General features: G+C 39.4%; 1 protein-coding gene across 2 annotated transcripts in view; it reads left to right on the forward strand.

Moving 5' to 3' along the window:
- Positions 1-243: 243 nt before the first annotated feature.
- The window catches only part of PCCB (propionyl-CoA carboxylase subunit beta), a 41,509-nt gene continuing 29,067 nt past the window's right edge, over positions 244-12,685 (forward strand). The window contains exons 1-6 of one of the 2 annotated variants that reach the window (XM_078389311.1): positions 244-388; positions 3,800-3,919; positions 5,150-5,218; positions 8,684-8,740; positions 9,934-10,047; positions 11,170-11,280. In XM_078389311.1, coding sequence (XP_078245437.1) covers positions 3,866-3,919; positions 5,150-5,218; positions 8,684-8,740; positions 9,934-10,047; positions 11,170-11,280 — 405 coding nt within the window. In that variant the 5' untranslated portion in view covers positions 244-388; positions 3,800-3,865. Of the gene's footprint in view, positions 389-460; positions 684-3,799; positions 3,920-5,149; positions 5,219-8,683; positions 8,741-9,933; positions 10,048-11,169; positions 11,281-12,685 lie in introns of those variants that run through there. The other variant, XM_020787369.3, reaches the window with a different exon arrangement.

Consider the following 12,685-nt stretch of genomic DNA (forward strand, 5'->3'; position numbering starts at 1 on the left):
AAATAAATAAATAAATAAATAAATAAATAAATAAATAAATAAATAAATAAAAAGATATCACCATGGGGAGGGGGGCGATGATAACTTCCTCAATGGCTCAAGGGGGCGTTTCTTTCAAAAAGGTTAAGAACCACTGTTTTAGAACATTTACAGTCTCAGTAAGGAAAACAGTGTTTTCTTTTAAAAAGCCATGTTCGAAAAATAACGTACTCCTGTTACATTATTATTTTTGTTTTTACATAGGCAGACGGTTTTTGTTTTGTACTAAAACATCAATCTGGTAGAAGAATTTCAGACGCTGACTCCAGAGCATCTTAGAAACACTCCCTTCCGCTGAAGAAGCACGCACAACCTCAGCGGGCAACAAACACAATATCCCTGCCTAGAGGTGAGGGGGACGAAGGCTGGGCGGGCACATGGAACTGCCAGTCTCTCAATGGCAGAGAAGCTGCGCGCATGCGTATTCGTAGTTCACTCAGTCGGTCATGGCGGCTTTGAGATCCAGACTTCCTTGGCTCTGGAGAGTTCCGACGAGGTTGTCTCGCCGCTTGTGCAGCAGCAGCGGCGGTGGCGGCTTTAGCCCTCCTGCCCGCGCCCTCACAGTGCCCGAGCGCATCGAAGAGAAACGTCGGGCTGCGCTGCTTGGGGGTGGCCAGGCCCGCATAGATGCACAGCACCGGCGGGTGGGTGAGCGAGCGAGCGCCGCCGCCTTTTCTCTAATGGCAGCGGGCGAGGGAGCGCTTTGCGTGGCAGCTGGCCGCCGACTGCCGGGCGACAGTCGGAGGCATGAAGGTCCCGCATCTCGGCGTGTTCCGTAGGGAAGCCTTGCTGGCCGTATTTTCGGGACGGGCGGGATAAGGCGAGGCGAGGCGTTTAAGGGACCCCCTACTTTCTGTTCTGACAGGGTTGGATGGGGCCCCGAAACTCTCGCTACTAACCCTATCCTTCTAAAAATGTGACCGTCTGCATCCTGGGACTGCGAATTCAGGCCTGGTTGTAAACTCGCACCCACCTACCTGAGAGCAAGCCCTATTTCAGTACAGTAATTCCCAGTGATTCATGCTCCCAAGTAGACGCCTGCACTGAGATTGTACTGTTAAGCCCACCTAGGTGAGGATATCTGACTAGGAACTAATGCCTCTAGTGAACAAAGTCAGCAAAGGGGCTCTTTAAACCCTTTAACCATTTTCCAAACCACTGGTGCATTCCTGAAAATTCATTAATTCTCCCAGTTCCTTACTTGTTTTCAGAAAGACAAAATAAAAATAAAATGATCATGGATACCGAACTTTGTAATGGGAGATTTTGTGGTTCAGTGTGAATCAGAAACATATATGTAAACATCTCAGGTTTTTTTTTTAACCATACCTGTAAGAGATGTGCCTGCACCCATTTTATTAATACTGTATTTTTTACACACATGATTTTACCTTAGATTGAATGTATTTAGTTCTTTGGTGCAAGGAAAACAAAGCATTTCTTCATACAATACACAAGTTATAGAATTAGGTGCTGCAGTACACTTTGATGAGTGCTAAAGTTTGATCGTTTAAAAATATAAGACATATTCTGGAAGTAGCTGTGTATGTATGTTACTTAGCTGTAAACAAGATGTCCTTGTTCAGAGACATATGCTTCAGATTGTAGGATGATGGGGAAAGACAATCGAACTGTCATGCTCATGCTTTGTTAATGGATCTTGTGAGGCATTTAAATGAAATCTCTCATCTGAGTTTGGATTGGAGCTTGGAAAGTTACTTTTAAAAAGTAATTTATGAAACTTGTTTAAAAGCTGCTACTCCAAATAATCTGTTAACTCTGTTTAGTTAAATGCTTATTTATTTAGTGAGTTGTTGCCTTCTTACTATTTTCTGTTGTTACCTTAAAAATTGAGGATTGACAGAAAACTTGAAAAATTCTGCTCAAAATTTATCTTCAAATACAGTTTAAAAGAATATAGCTAGAAAACCTTAATCTGCTGCATTAGAAAAAATCTTCAAACAGTCTCAAATTTATGTTACATCTAAGATGTGATGTTGTTTTACATCTTCATTGGAAAAACAAAATGAAAGTAGTTTACAATTAACTCTTTTGGCCCAGATTCCTGAACTGACAAAATAATTTGTTATGTGTCATCAAGTCACTTTAAGTTCAGTGCAGTGAATTACAGAGTGGATCAGATTGTCATATATTCTTAGTCTACCAGTTATGTTCTCCTTTTAGATTATTAATAAACCTGTAAATCTCCCACTGCTAATTTTTCATACCAAGCCAATCTAATGTATTATGGAGGAAAAGTATATTTTATTTCATGCATTCTAGCTATCAGAAAAGCACATGTATAATTTTGCTATTGCTATGAATAGTCTGTGTGTCCTGAATGTTAAATGTATGAAGATAAGTTTTATCCTCATAATGATTGTGCTTCCCTCTCCATCATTATGCTTCAGTGGTTAGAGTGTTGGACTGGTACTTTGGAGGTTCAGTTAAAAGTCCTTGCTGAGCTATGAAAATCTTAGGGTTATTTTGGGTCATTTACTCTTTCTCCACCTGATGTACATCACAGGGTTGTTGTGAGGACAAATTAGGAAGGTAGAAAGTTTTACTGGAGAAAAAGCTGTATATAAATTGAACCAATAAATAAATAAATAAATACAGCAGTGCTTCGCTTAACGATTGCCCCACATTACGACAAATCTGCTTTATGACGATCTTTTTGCAGTCGCAATTGCGATCGCAAAATGATGTTCTAAATGGGGGAATTTTGCTTAGTGATGATCGGTTCCCTGCTTCAGGAACTGATTTTCGCTTTACGACTATCAAAAACAGCTGATCGTTGGGTTTTCAAAATGGCCTCCAGGTGCTTAAAATGGCTCCCCACTGTGTCTAGGGATGGATTCCCCGCTATACAGGCAGCGAAAATGGCCACCGTATGGAGGATCTTCGCTGGACAGTGAGTTTTTATCCCATTGGAACTCATTGAACAGGTTTCAATGCGTTTCAATGGGGTTTTTAATTTCGCTTTACGGTGTTTTTGCTTAACGGCGATTTTCCTGGAACGGATTATCGTTGTTAAGCAAGGCACCACTGTATTTTTTTCAGTTCAGTGCCAACAGAGATAATTCTTTTTCCTTGACAGCACCCTGCTCTGTTAAATGTTTCTGTGGTTATTTGATTTTGTCTTTCATATACATAGCTCTCCATTATTTGTTTAAAGCATTTAGAGGCAATATTAACTTTGCTTTTCAAACATCCATTTGAACAAAATTTTACATTGGTAGTTGACACTGTATACACATTGTATACAAACCCTTGAATTGCATGGGTTTGAGCAGTACAGTTATGGTTATACGTGGATTTCCCCCCAATAAATATTTAAGTCAATATTAAATAAATATTGTGTTGCTATTCTTGGACTTACTGAAGCTTTTTGGTGGTGTGGCAGCCCCCAGGCCAAAGGCTGCGGCCCAGCCAGCCCTCTCTCCTGGCATGGTGGCTCAATGTGGTGCCTGGGGAGGGTGCTGGTGCATGCTGGGAGACTGATGTGGTTCGGGGGAGGTCACAGTGTTGTGCTGCTCCATGGGGGGTGGGGGGGAGATCGTGCCTCAGTGTTTCCCTCTTATAGAGGCTCCAGTTACGTTTTTGGGGACATTAAAGCTATATATGGATTTTGAGTTACACGGGTCTAGCGCCTCTAACCGTAGTGTTGTTGAAGGAAGACGTGTATGTTTGTGATGGTATGTAGCTGTACTATAGACTTTCCAAACTTTATATTGTTAATGTTATTTCTTCTTCTTAGGGGAAACTGACGGCTAGGGAGCGTGTGCTTCTCTTATTGGATCCTGATAGTTTTGTAGAATATGACATGTTTGTGGAACACAGATGTGCAGATTTTGGGATGGAGGCTGACAAAAACAAGGTACCCAACTGATCTTTATTTTGCTTTTAGATTTGGACTCTTTGTCATTGAGAAATATCTAGTTGCTACTGTGCTGTAACAGAGCGGATTTCTCCCATATATTTGAAGTGTTCCCATCTCTTTGCTTCAACCATCATTCCACGCATCTCTAAAAGTTCTATATGTGATACTCAGAGTTAAACAAGGCTGTTTAGAAATCTAATCCCATTGGTGGATTTCTTACTCCCCCCCCACACACTTGATAATGTACTAAATACGGATGTACTAAATCTGGCAGCAACTCCTTGAGTCAAATTATGGGACTGGGAGCCCTCCAACGAGCAGTGGGGAGAGCCGTTCTCTTATGTTTATGCAATTCCTGTGCTACTTCTTCAAACTAATAGAAAAGTGTCCTGCTGCACTTTGGGAGTTGTGAGGATTCCCTGCGACTCCCAGACATGCATGGGGGAGCAAGTTCTGTTGGAGGCTGTCTCTATACACTCTTTATGGAGGCAACCTTTGTTGGAATGTATTCTGCCATGCACATTTGTGAGTCATAGGGAATCCTTGTGACCTCCATGGTGAAGCAGGGCATGAAAGGTTTAAAGAAGAGGCATGGGGATGGCATGGAGGCAAGAGCGCTGCTCTGCCTCCTGCCAGTTTGAGTTCTCCCAGTCACATAACTCACCCTGGAAAAATGTTTCCTGTTTGTATATAGGTTAGGCCAGGTAGCCGGCTGAAGGTTGACTCAGCCTTCCATCCTTCCGAGGTCGGTAAAATGAGTACCCAGCTTGCTGGGGGGCAATGTGTAGCCTGTATAATTAAAAAATTGTAAACCGCTCGGAGAGTGCTTGTAGCGCTATGGGGCGGTATATAAGTCCAATAAATAAATAAATACATAAATACATAAATACATAAATAAATAAATTCTATGGTAGCAAGAACACCAGTTTTACAGGGTTCTTGCTTGTGAGAATTGCTGGCACATGAGCAGTAATTTTTTTTTCTTCGAACACATCACTTTTCACTTGGAGAAAGTGATGATGAAGAGAAGAGGGAATAGGCATTCCCCTGCTAGTTTATTGGACAAAAAGTATGGGTAGGTAATACCTAAGTAGGAACTTAATTGGAAGATTAATTCTGCCCTAGAGACCCTGAATTAGTTTTGGGTTAGCAAATACTTGATGTGGTTGTTTTCCTGATTAATCATACTGGTCTTCTGAATTGTATATTCTTCCTTCTCCTTTACAGTTCCCTGGAGATAGTGTGGTAACTGGTCAGGGTAGAATTAATGGGAGGCTGGTGTACGTCTTCAGCCAGGTATTTCTTTTTGCTTTTTAAAGCTATGAACTTTTCCTTTGAAGCTTCATTAACACTCAAATACTTACTTAAATTTCCTTTTAGTTTACAGTGATTTTATTATATAATAATAATGATAATACTATTATATCTGTTAATAAAATTTACAGTCAGTAAAAAGGAAACACAATTAGAGAATCTGAGAGGAAATGGTGGTTCAAATAATGTACAGAAATAGAAAACCTAGAGAAGATCAGTGGCTTCTTTAATGTGCATTAAAAGCTCAAGGAGGTAGAAAACACATTAAAAAAAGCAGAGCCCATTGCTGATGAACAGTAATAGTTTTCAGATATTTGATATGAAAGATGTGGAGTGAGTACATTAAAGGGCTGTTTAAGGATAACGAATAGAATTGTTTGTACCACATGACATCATAAACAAATATTTGTACAGAAGTGTAGTATGGTTCACAATAGTGGCAAAGGTCCTGGATGTAGCAGTGTTTTATAAGGTTATCTTATGAAAGATAATAGAAGATGACAACTTAAACGTTTTAATTAATTTTTTGAATTGGATCTAGAGAACAGGAATAATTCTTAAAATATGCCTGAAATTGAACTTTATTACATTTATCCAATTAAGAGAGTGCCAGTGCTTGTATTGACTACAGAATGAGAAAGAGCTATACCAATAGTGATAGTGAGCCATTTGCTTAAGGTTTCTTAAAGATAAAACATGGCAAAATGTACAAGAAATGTAAAAAAGTCAGAAGACAACTGATTTGGATTTGGAGGAGGATTTGGAACTAGGCAGGTATAATTCTGCCTACATGTACTTGGGGAGAGATGCAGTGACATAGATAGATATGCCTTACTAACTATGAGAAAGTGTTTGATAAAAACCACCCTAGAGTTGATGATAGAATTAAAGATATTGATTCAGGAGATATAATTGGCAGCTAGTACTGGCAACAAAAAGCTGTAGCAAAAGCTGAAGATCAAATGAAACAGCTGCAGTTTGTTGACATATTCATTTTTATCAGATTGAGTCAAAATGCTTCAGTTGCTTTATTTCCACATGCAGTATAAGAAAGAGTTCTATGTAACTCAGAAATTTGTGTATAGTTTTAAGAATGCTAGTTAGAATTGTCTCTACTTGTGTGAATCTGCCTGGTATATTAGATCGTTTGCTGAAACCTTGCTGCATAATTTGCACTGTCTGAAATGGGCAAGGCACTATGGAAAACAGGATGTTTTTAATGTTGTTAATGTGAAACACTCTTCCTGAAGGCAGTCCGTCTGGCCAATATTTTTTCACCTCTCAACAAGCAACAAAGACAAATTTCTAGGTCTGTCTAGTACTAATTTTAAATTATTGCTCTCAATACATCTGTTTCTTCTTCATTTTGATAGTTACTGTTGCAGCCTATAATCCTGTGGATGTTAAAAATAGTACACTGGACTCTCGACCTATGGAATTAATCCATATTGGAATGGTGACTGCAGGTCGAAAAGTCCGTAGGTTGAGGGTCCATTTCCCATAGGAATGCATTGAAAACCCTGTAATCCGTAACCGGCCCAAGAACCCACACACACAAACAAAATTAAAATAAAGACACCTTACCTGTCCAAAGCCTTCCAGGGGTCCCCCGCTGCCACCATCGCCGCTGCCTGAGGCCTCCGAGGGCTTCCCCGCTGCTGCCAGAGGCCTCTTGGAGGTTCCTCCGCCCCCACAGGCTTTCCCAGGGTGGACCGGGCCTACCAGGGGAGGGCTTCCAGGTCTACCAGGCTTTCCTGGGCAGTAGACCGGGCCTACTGGGGGAAAGCCCTCCCCTGGTAGGCCCGGTCTACCAGGCTTTCCTGGGCAGTAGACTGGGCCTACCAGGGGAAGCCCTCCCCTGGTAGGCCCGGTCCACCCTGGGAAAGCCTGCGTCGGTGGGGGGCTTCTGAGATGCCTCCCTTGGCAGCAGAGAAGCCCTGGAAGGCATCCGGAGGCACGATCGGTGGCCTACGGACTGGAAGGGGGAGGTGGAGGAAGCGCCAAATTTGAATCGAGCCATTGAGCCGTGTGTGCGCCGAGGGTCCACTGTATTGGTTAATTGCATTTTTACTTGTTTTTGGTGCTGTTGTGCTGGAACATGAATCTTGAAAATATTAAAGCCTATTATTTTCTTAATACAATATTGGATTTATTCTTAATACAATATTGGATTTATTTTAACCAACACAGAAGTGATTTTCTTCAGTTTTATTTTCTGTAATTGTGAATTAGATCAGGGTTAAGAATGTTACTAGATCCCCCCCCCCCCCCCCCCCGGTTTAGGTAAGATATTTCAGCCATCAAAATAACTGTTTCTGCACTCATGTTTTCTTTAGGCTTTTATAGAAAAGAATAATGTAACATGGTAGCTAGGGAAATGCACGTTTTTGGAATACAGGTCTCAGAATCTCCAACCAGTGTGGGCAGTAGTAGTGCTGGATAGAGGATTGTGGGAGCTGTAGTCCAAAAGGAACATTTCTAAACTCAGAGTAATTTGTATAGTCTCTTGTGGGATTGTACCATACTAATTTAGGTCATGCTCTGTTTTTTTGTTGGAGGTATTGGGGCACCTTTTACATTTGCCCCTGTTGTTTTTGCTTGAGTAGTTTACTTAGCCTCGTGGTGCTGTGGTTAAACTGCTGTACTGCAGCCAAAACTGTCCTCGGGGTTCAATCTCAGGTTGCCGGCTCAAGGTTGACTCAGCCTTCTATCCTTCCAAGGTCAGTAAAATGAGTACCCAGCTTGCTGGGTGGAGCAGTGTGTAGCCTGCATAATTCACTTGTAAAACACCCAGAGTAAGCAGCACACTTTGCTTTTTGCTTTTTAGTCGGGGGCAAAAGGAAGGCGCTGGATGGAGGTTCAGGAGTTGTGCTCTGGCATGCTCAACAATTTACCTGGAAGGACTGGCCAGCTGAGCTGTAGTGGATGGATGTTTCTGTGTCACGGTTGGCAGATGCAAAAGCAGACAGGGCTGTTTCATCTCTAACAGTTGCTTAGAAGTGAGAATTTCATCTGACATAGCCTGTCATACAAGGTACACCTCATGAATTTCCCACTTTTTTTATTTTTACACAGCTGTTAACGGTCCAACAGTACTGTTCTGTTTTGCACCTGGCTGCTGTCCTGCATATATACAGAGATGAGTTGGGCAGAATGGAACTGCTCAAAGTTGAGTTCTGCCTCAGTCTCTTTACACATGCATCAGTGAACCTGACTCTTAAGTTTTTACTATGTTTGTTCTCTTAAGGGCAACATCTGTTTTTGATGTCTTCAGACTATGTGAAGATTCTTTAAAAGCAAGAATACAAAATGAAGTAGGGAGCAAAAAGTTTGTTTTCTCCAAGATGTTCTAGCTATTGATGGACAAATAGGCAACGAGTATTTGAACACAATATATGTCTTTGGTACATTACATTATTTTTCTATTAAAACATTTTACTACTTTAGGACTTCACTGTCTTTGGAGGCAGTTTATCTGGAGCTCATGCCCAAAAGATCTGCAAGGTAAGCATTGTAGATTATAGTAGTTACAAAATGATAAGTCAAAGTAGTCTACAGTGTGTGAGTGATTTTACGCAACATTTTAAAATGCAGCATGGTTTTTGTGCATTTGTGCTGTGTAAAAAATTCTTCCATCCCATTTCTTTAAAACAGTACAAATACATTGTCAAGAACAGTTTATCCTAAATTGCAAACAAAATCTCATCCTTTTATGTTTATGGGAGCCTACTTTAATGAATCAAGCTGATATTTGATAGTTAATTCTTATATCTGTAAACGTTTATTCTATTTCTTTTATAATTTTATTACTACTCAGTTCCCTCTCCCACCCTTCTTCTGCAGTTATTTTATGCCTGTTAGTTATTACATAAACCAAGAAGTTGATTGGATAAAAATGTAATGCACTCATTGCTACATTTCGGGTTACAGAGACACCAGTGATGTAAATGCATTCTGTGTTTAACTAAACATGTCCTTCAGGAAAGTGTTAGTTTCTGACTTATTGAAAACAAGTGTAGTACACTATACTAGTACTTCAGTATTTTCCCTGGATCAATAATCTAATTGTTGAAAACTGTGATACCTCTTGTAAATTGTCTTTGTCCCAGATATGTTTGCCCAGCATGTATCTTATATAGGGGTTTTTTTTGGCACCAGAAAGAGAATCTTAATTTTTTTTTCATTCTTAATTTTAATCTGTCCGTTTTGTACTCTTTTTGTGGCCCTGTGGCTTTTTGGTTTACTTACATTTTACTTATTTTTTTAAATAGCTGGCGCAGTACGAAATACTCATATTAAATAAATAGATGAGCTGATGTAGGAGTTGTGAACTTCTTAGACTGGGATAATCTGGCTACCCATGCCCTAGTAATGGCTTAGCTTTTGCAATGTGTTGCTTATGGGGATTTCCCTAAAAATTACTTGAGGATTTCATCTAGTTCAAAGTATGGTAATCCAGATATTCTTTCATGTAAACTGTTGTGGGTGTGTGATGGATGAGTAATTAAAAGTATTTCTACAACAATAAATTATAAATGCAATGGTCTGGCTTTCTTTAGTATTAAACTAGCCATAAATTATTGGCTGCAGAGATCATAATAGGAAGCAGGGTTTGGTTGTGGACATGGTTTTTTTTTCTGTTTTATGATAAAGGGGTTAAGTCACATATGAGCTGATCATGAGTTTCTGTTCTTCAGATCATGGATCAGGCTGTTATGGTTGGTGCTCCCGTGATTGGGCTGAATGATTCAGGAGGGGCCCGTATCCAAGAAGGAGTAGAGTCACTTGCTGGTTACGCTGACATTTTTTTGGTAAGAACCTTGTTAAGGAAGCAGGCCTTATAAATATGAAGCAGAATTATAATTTAATAGCTTAGACAGGAACCAGTTTGAAAATTTCCATTTTTTTTTATATTCAGGGCAATGACAGAGGAAGCATGAAGGATACAGCATTTCCTTCCCTGCTGCTTTGAGGTCTGAGATTAAATGTGATGTAGAGATACTGCCTTGATACAAATACAGATGCTCTTTTTGTCCCTCTTTTATGAGAAGATGCTAGGGTGTTTCTAGACATTGCTATCAGAAGTAACAACAGAGGTTAGGACTGCCTCTGAAATTAGCATGGCATTTTAGCTATTTGTTTGACCAAGAGTTATAGATTATTGTTGCTGGTTAGTCTTAGTGCTTGTGGCAATCTTGCTTGGGTTGAGGTTCTCCCTGTCAGTGATTTAAGAGCCTCTAGTGAATTTTGCTAGATACCATAAGGCCTACTTAGTGTTTCATTTTTTCCCTTATAAAACTACCTTCCTTGTAAGCAGAGACCTGCTGCTATTATCACTACTCATATATGCTTCAGGCTAAAACGAAAGAAAACTCAACCACCTTTTTGTTGAGTAGATGAATGAACAGTAGCAGCATCTCTTTCCATGAGGGGAGTGGAACCCTCAGGAAAGATGAGGATTAGGAGAGTGCTTTTCATCTGTGGCTTTCTGCTCACCATCAGCTATAGCAGCTGCTGTTGACACATGAAGGGTTTAGTATATTTGGAACTTTGAGGCTGTTCCATGAAGTGGATCCCAGCTTTGGATATTTAATTATCTGATAAAACTTTTCTCACCCACCACCTTTTTTAAAAAAAAACCCCATACTTTGCTTTCAAAGCACAGATTTTTCAAGAAATGAGATTAATTTGGTAAAGATATGGGTGTACATTTGGGTAACTGATCAACAGCTCAACTAAAAACAGAACAGATTTTTGATTTGTAGGATTATTTTTTTAACATACACTATTGTATATCAAATTATTTGTTGTACAATTTTAACACAGGCTCAGGGATTATGGAATCGTTTTCAGTAATAATTACTTGGATAACTTTAGCTGGGAATTGGGACAGATGTGTGTAAATAAAAGAGCATGTTTATTTCTTTTTTCAGAGAAATGTTTTATGTTCTGGAGTAGTACCTCAAATTTCTCTTATTATGGGCCCTTGCGCTGGAGGTGCTGTATATTCTCCTGCTTTAACAGATTTCACATTCATGGTAAAGGTAAGTGTATAGCATACATTGTCTTTGATTGTAACCCTAAAGTACTTTCTATTGAGCAGGTCTCATTGAACACACTGAGTAGTAATTCTGAATAACCATACATAGGATTGTGAAATTAAGGTTTTAGGTGGAGTCAAAATCCAGAGAAGCTCAGGTGAATAGCTATAATCATGGTAGGCAAAGAGAGGACCCTGGATTTAGTCTCTCCTTAGAGGTCACAATGAAAATTTCTCCTTCATTCTTTGTCATGTAAATGTGAAATTATCTTTTTGTTTCTTATATATACTTTTTTCCTTGTATTTCACTGTTAAATAAACACACTTTTTCATGTAAGGATGAGCTTTGTTGAGATACTTGTCAGCAGTGAGAATCATGGGGAGAGTACAGGTGCAGAATTTTTTTAGCTTTAATGTTGCGTTGCCTTGTAGATGATATTCAAGGGACAACATTCCAGTTATGTATGGAGCCCAAAGAAACAGTTAAGAATTCCAGCCATGCTGGATGTGTTTATGCACTTAATGTGCCCATTCATACATGCATACACATAAACATACAAGCATGCATTCATAAACATGTACCTCCACCCTCACTTTGCTCATACTATATATATAATTTAAAAGATATAAACATGTTACACACCTCCAGAACATGGCCAAACAGCCCAAAATACCTACTACAACCATTGGATCCCAGCCATGAAAGCCTTCGAGAATACAGTGTTACACATTGTTATTGTTGTTGTTATTTTAAACTTATATACTTCCTCATACTGCTAGAGCACTCTCTGGATGGTTTAACACATAATTATGTAAGGACCACATTGATCTCTAGTCAGACATACATTCTTCCCCAGGACAGTTTTGGACCAAGAAATGATACAAGAAAAAAAGTGTTCAGGCTCTTATGTTAGTAATAAGAGTTAGTTGGGCTGCCAGTCATTGATCAGAGGGAAATTATTTGAATCTGTTGGGGCTTTAAAATCTTAATTCACAATAATGATACAATTAAAAATAAAGGATAGATCCAATAATATCAGTGTCACATCAAGTCAAGGTAGGTACTTGCAAACACGTTAAGTATAGGCCTGGCTACAGGTGGTTTCATGAAGCTTCAGAGTCTCCCAAGATGAGGAATGATGTTTAGAGGGAATTAATTAATTAATTTTTAATTTTAATTTAAGTAATTTCTTCTTGAATGTTAACTTTTAATAGTTTTCAAAGACGTAGCCATGTTAGTCTATGCTAGCATATCAGGCAAAAGTGAAACAAAACAAAAAAATAAAGACGACAAAAACATTGTGGCACCTTGAAGACCGATTGCTGTATTTTAATGTGAACTTTCTTGGACAAGTCTACTTTCTCAGACATAAGAGTGGAATTACATGGCAAAAAACATTTATTTGATG

This window comes from Pogona vitticeps, chromosome 3 (genome assembly GCF_051106095.1).
Source record: "Pogona vitticeps strain Pit_001003342236 chromosome 3, PviZW2.1, whole genome shotgun sequence".
Lineage (NCBI taxonomy): Eukaryota > Metazoa > Chordata > Lepidosauria > Squamata > Agamidae > Pogona > Pogona vitticeps.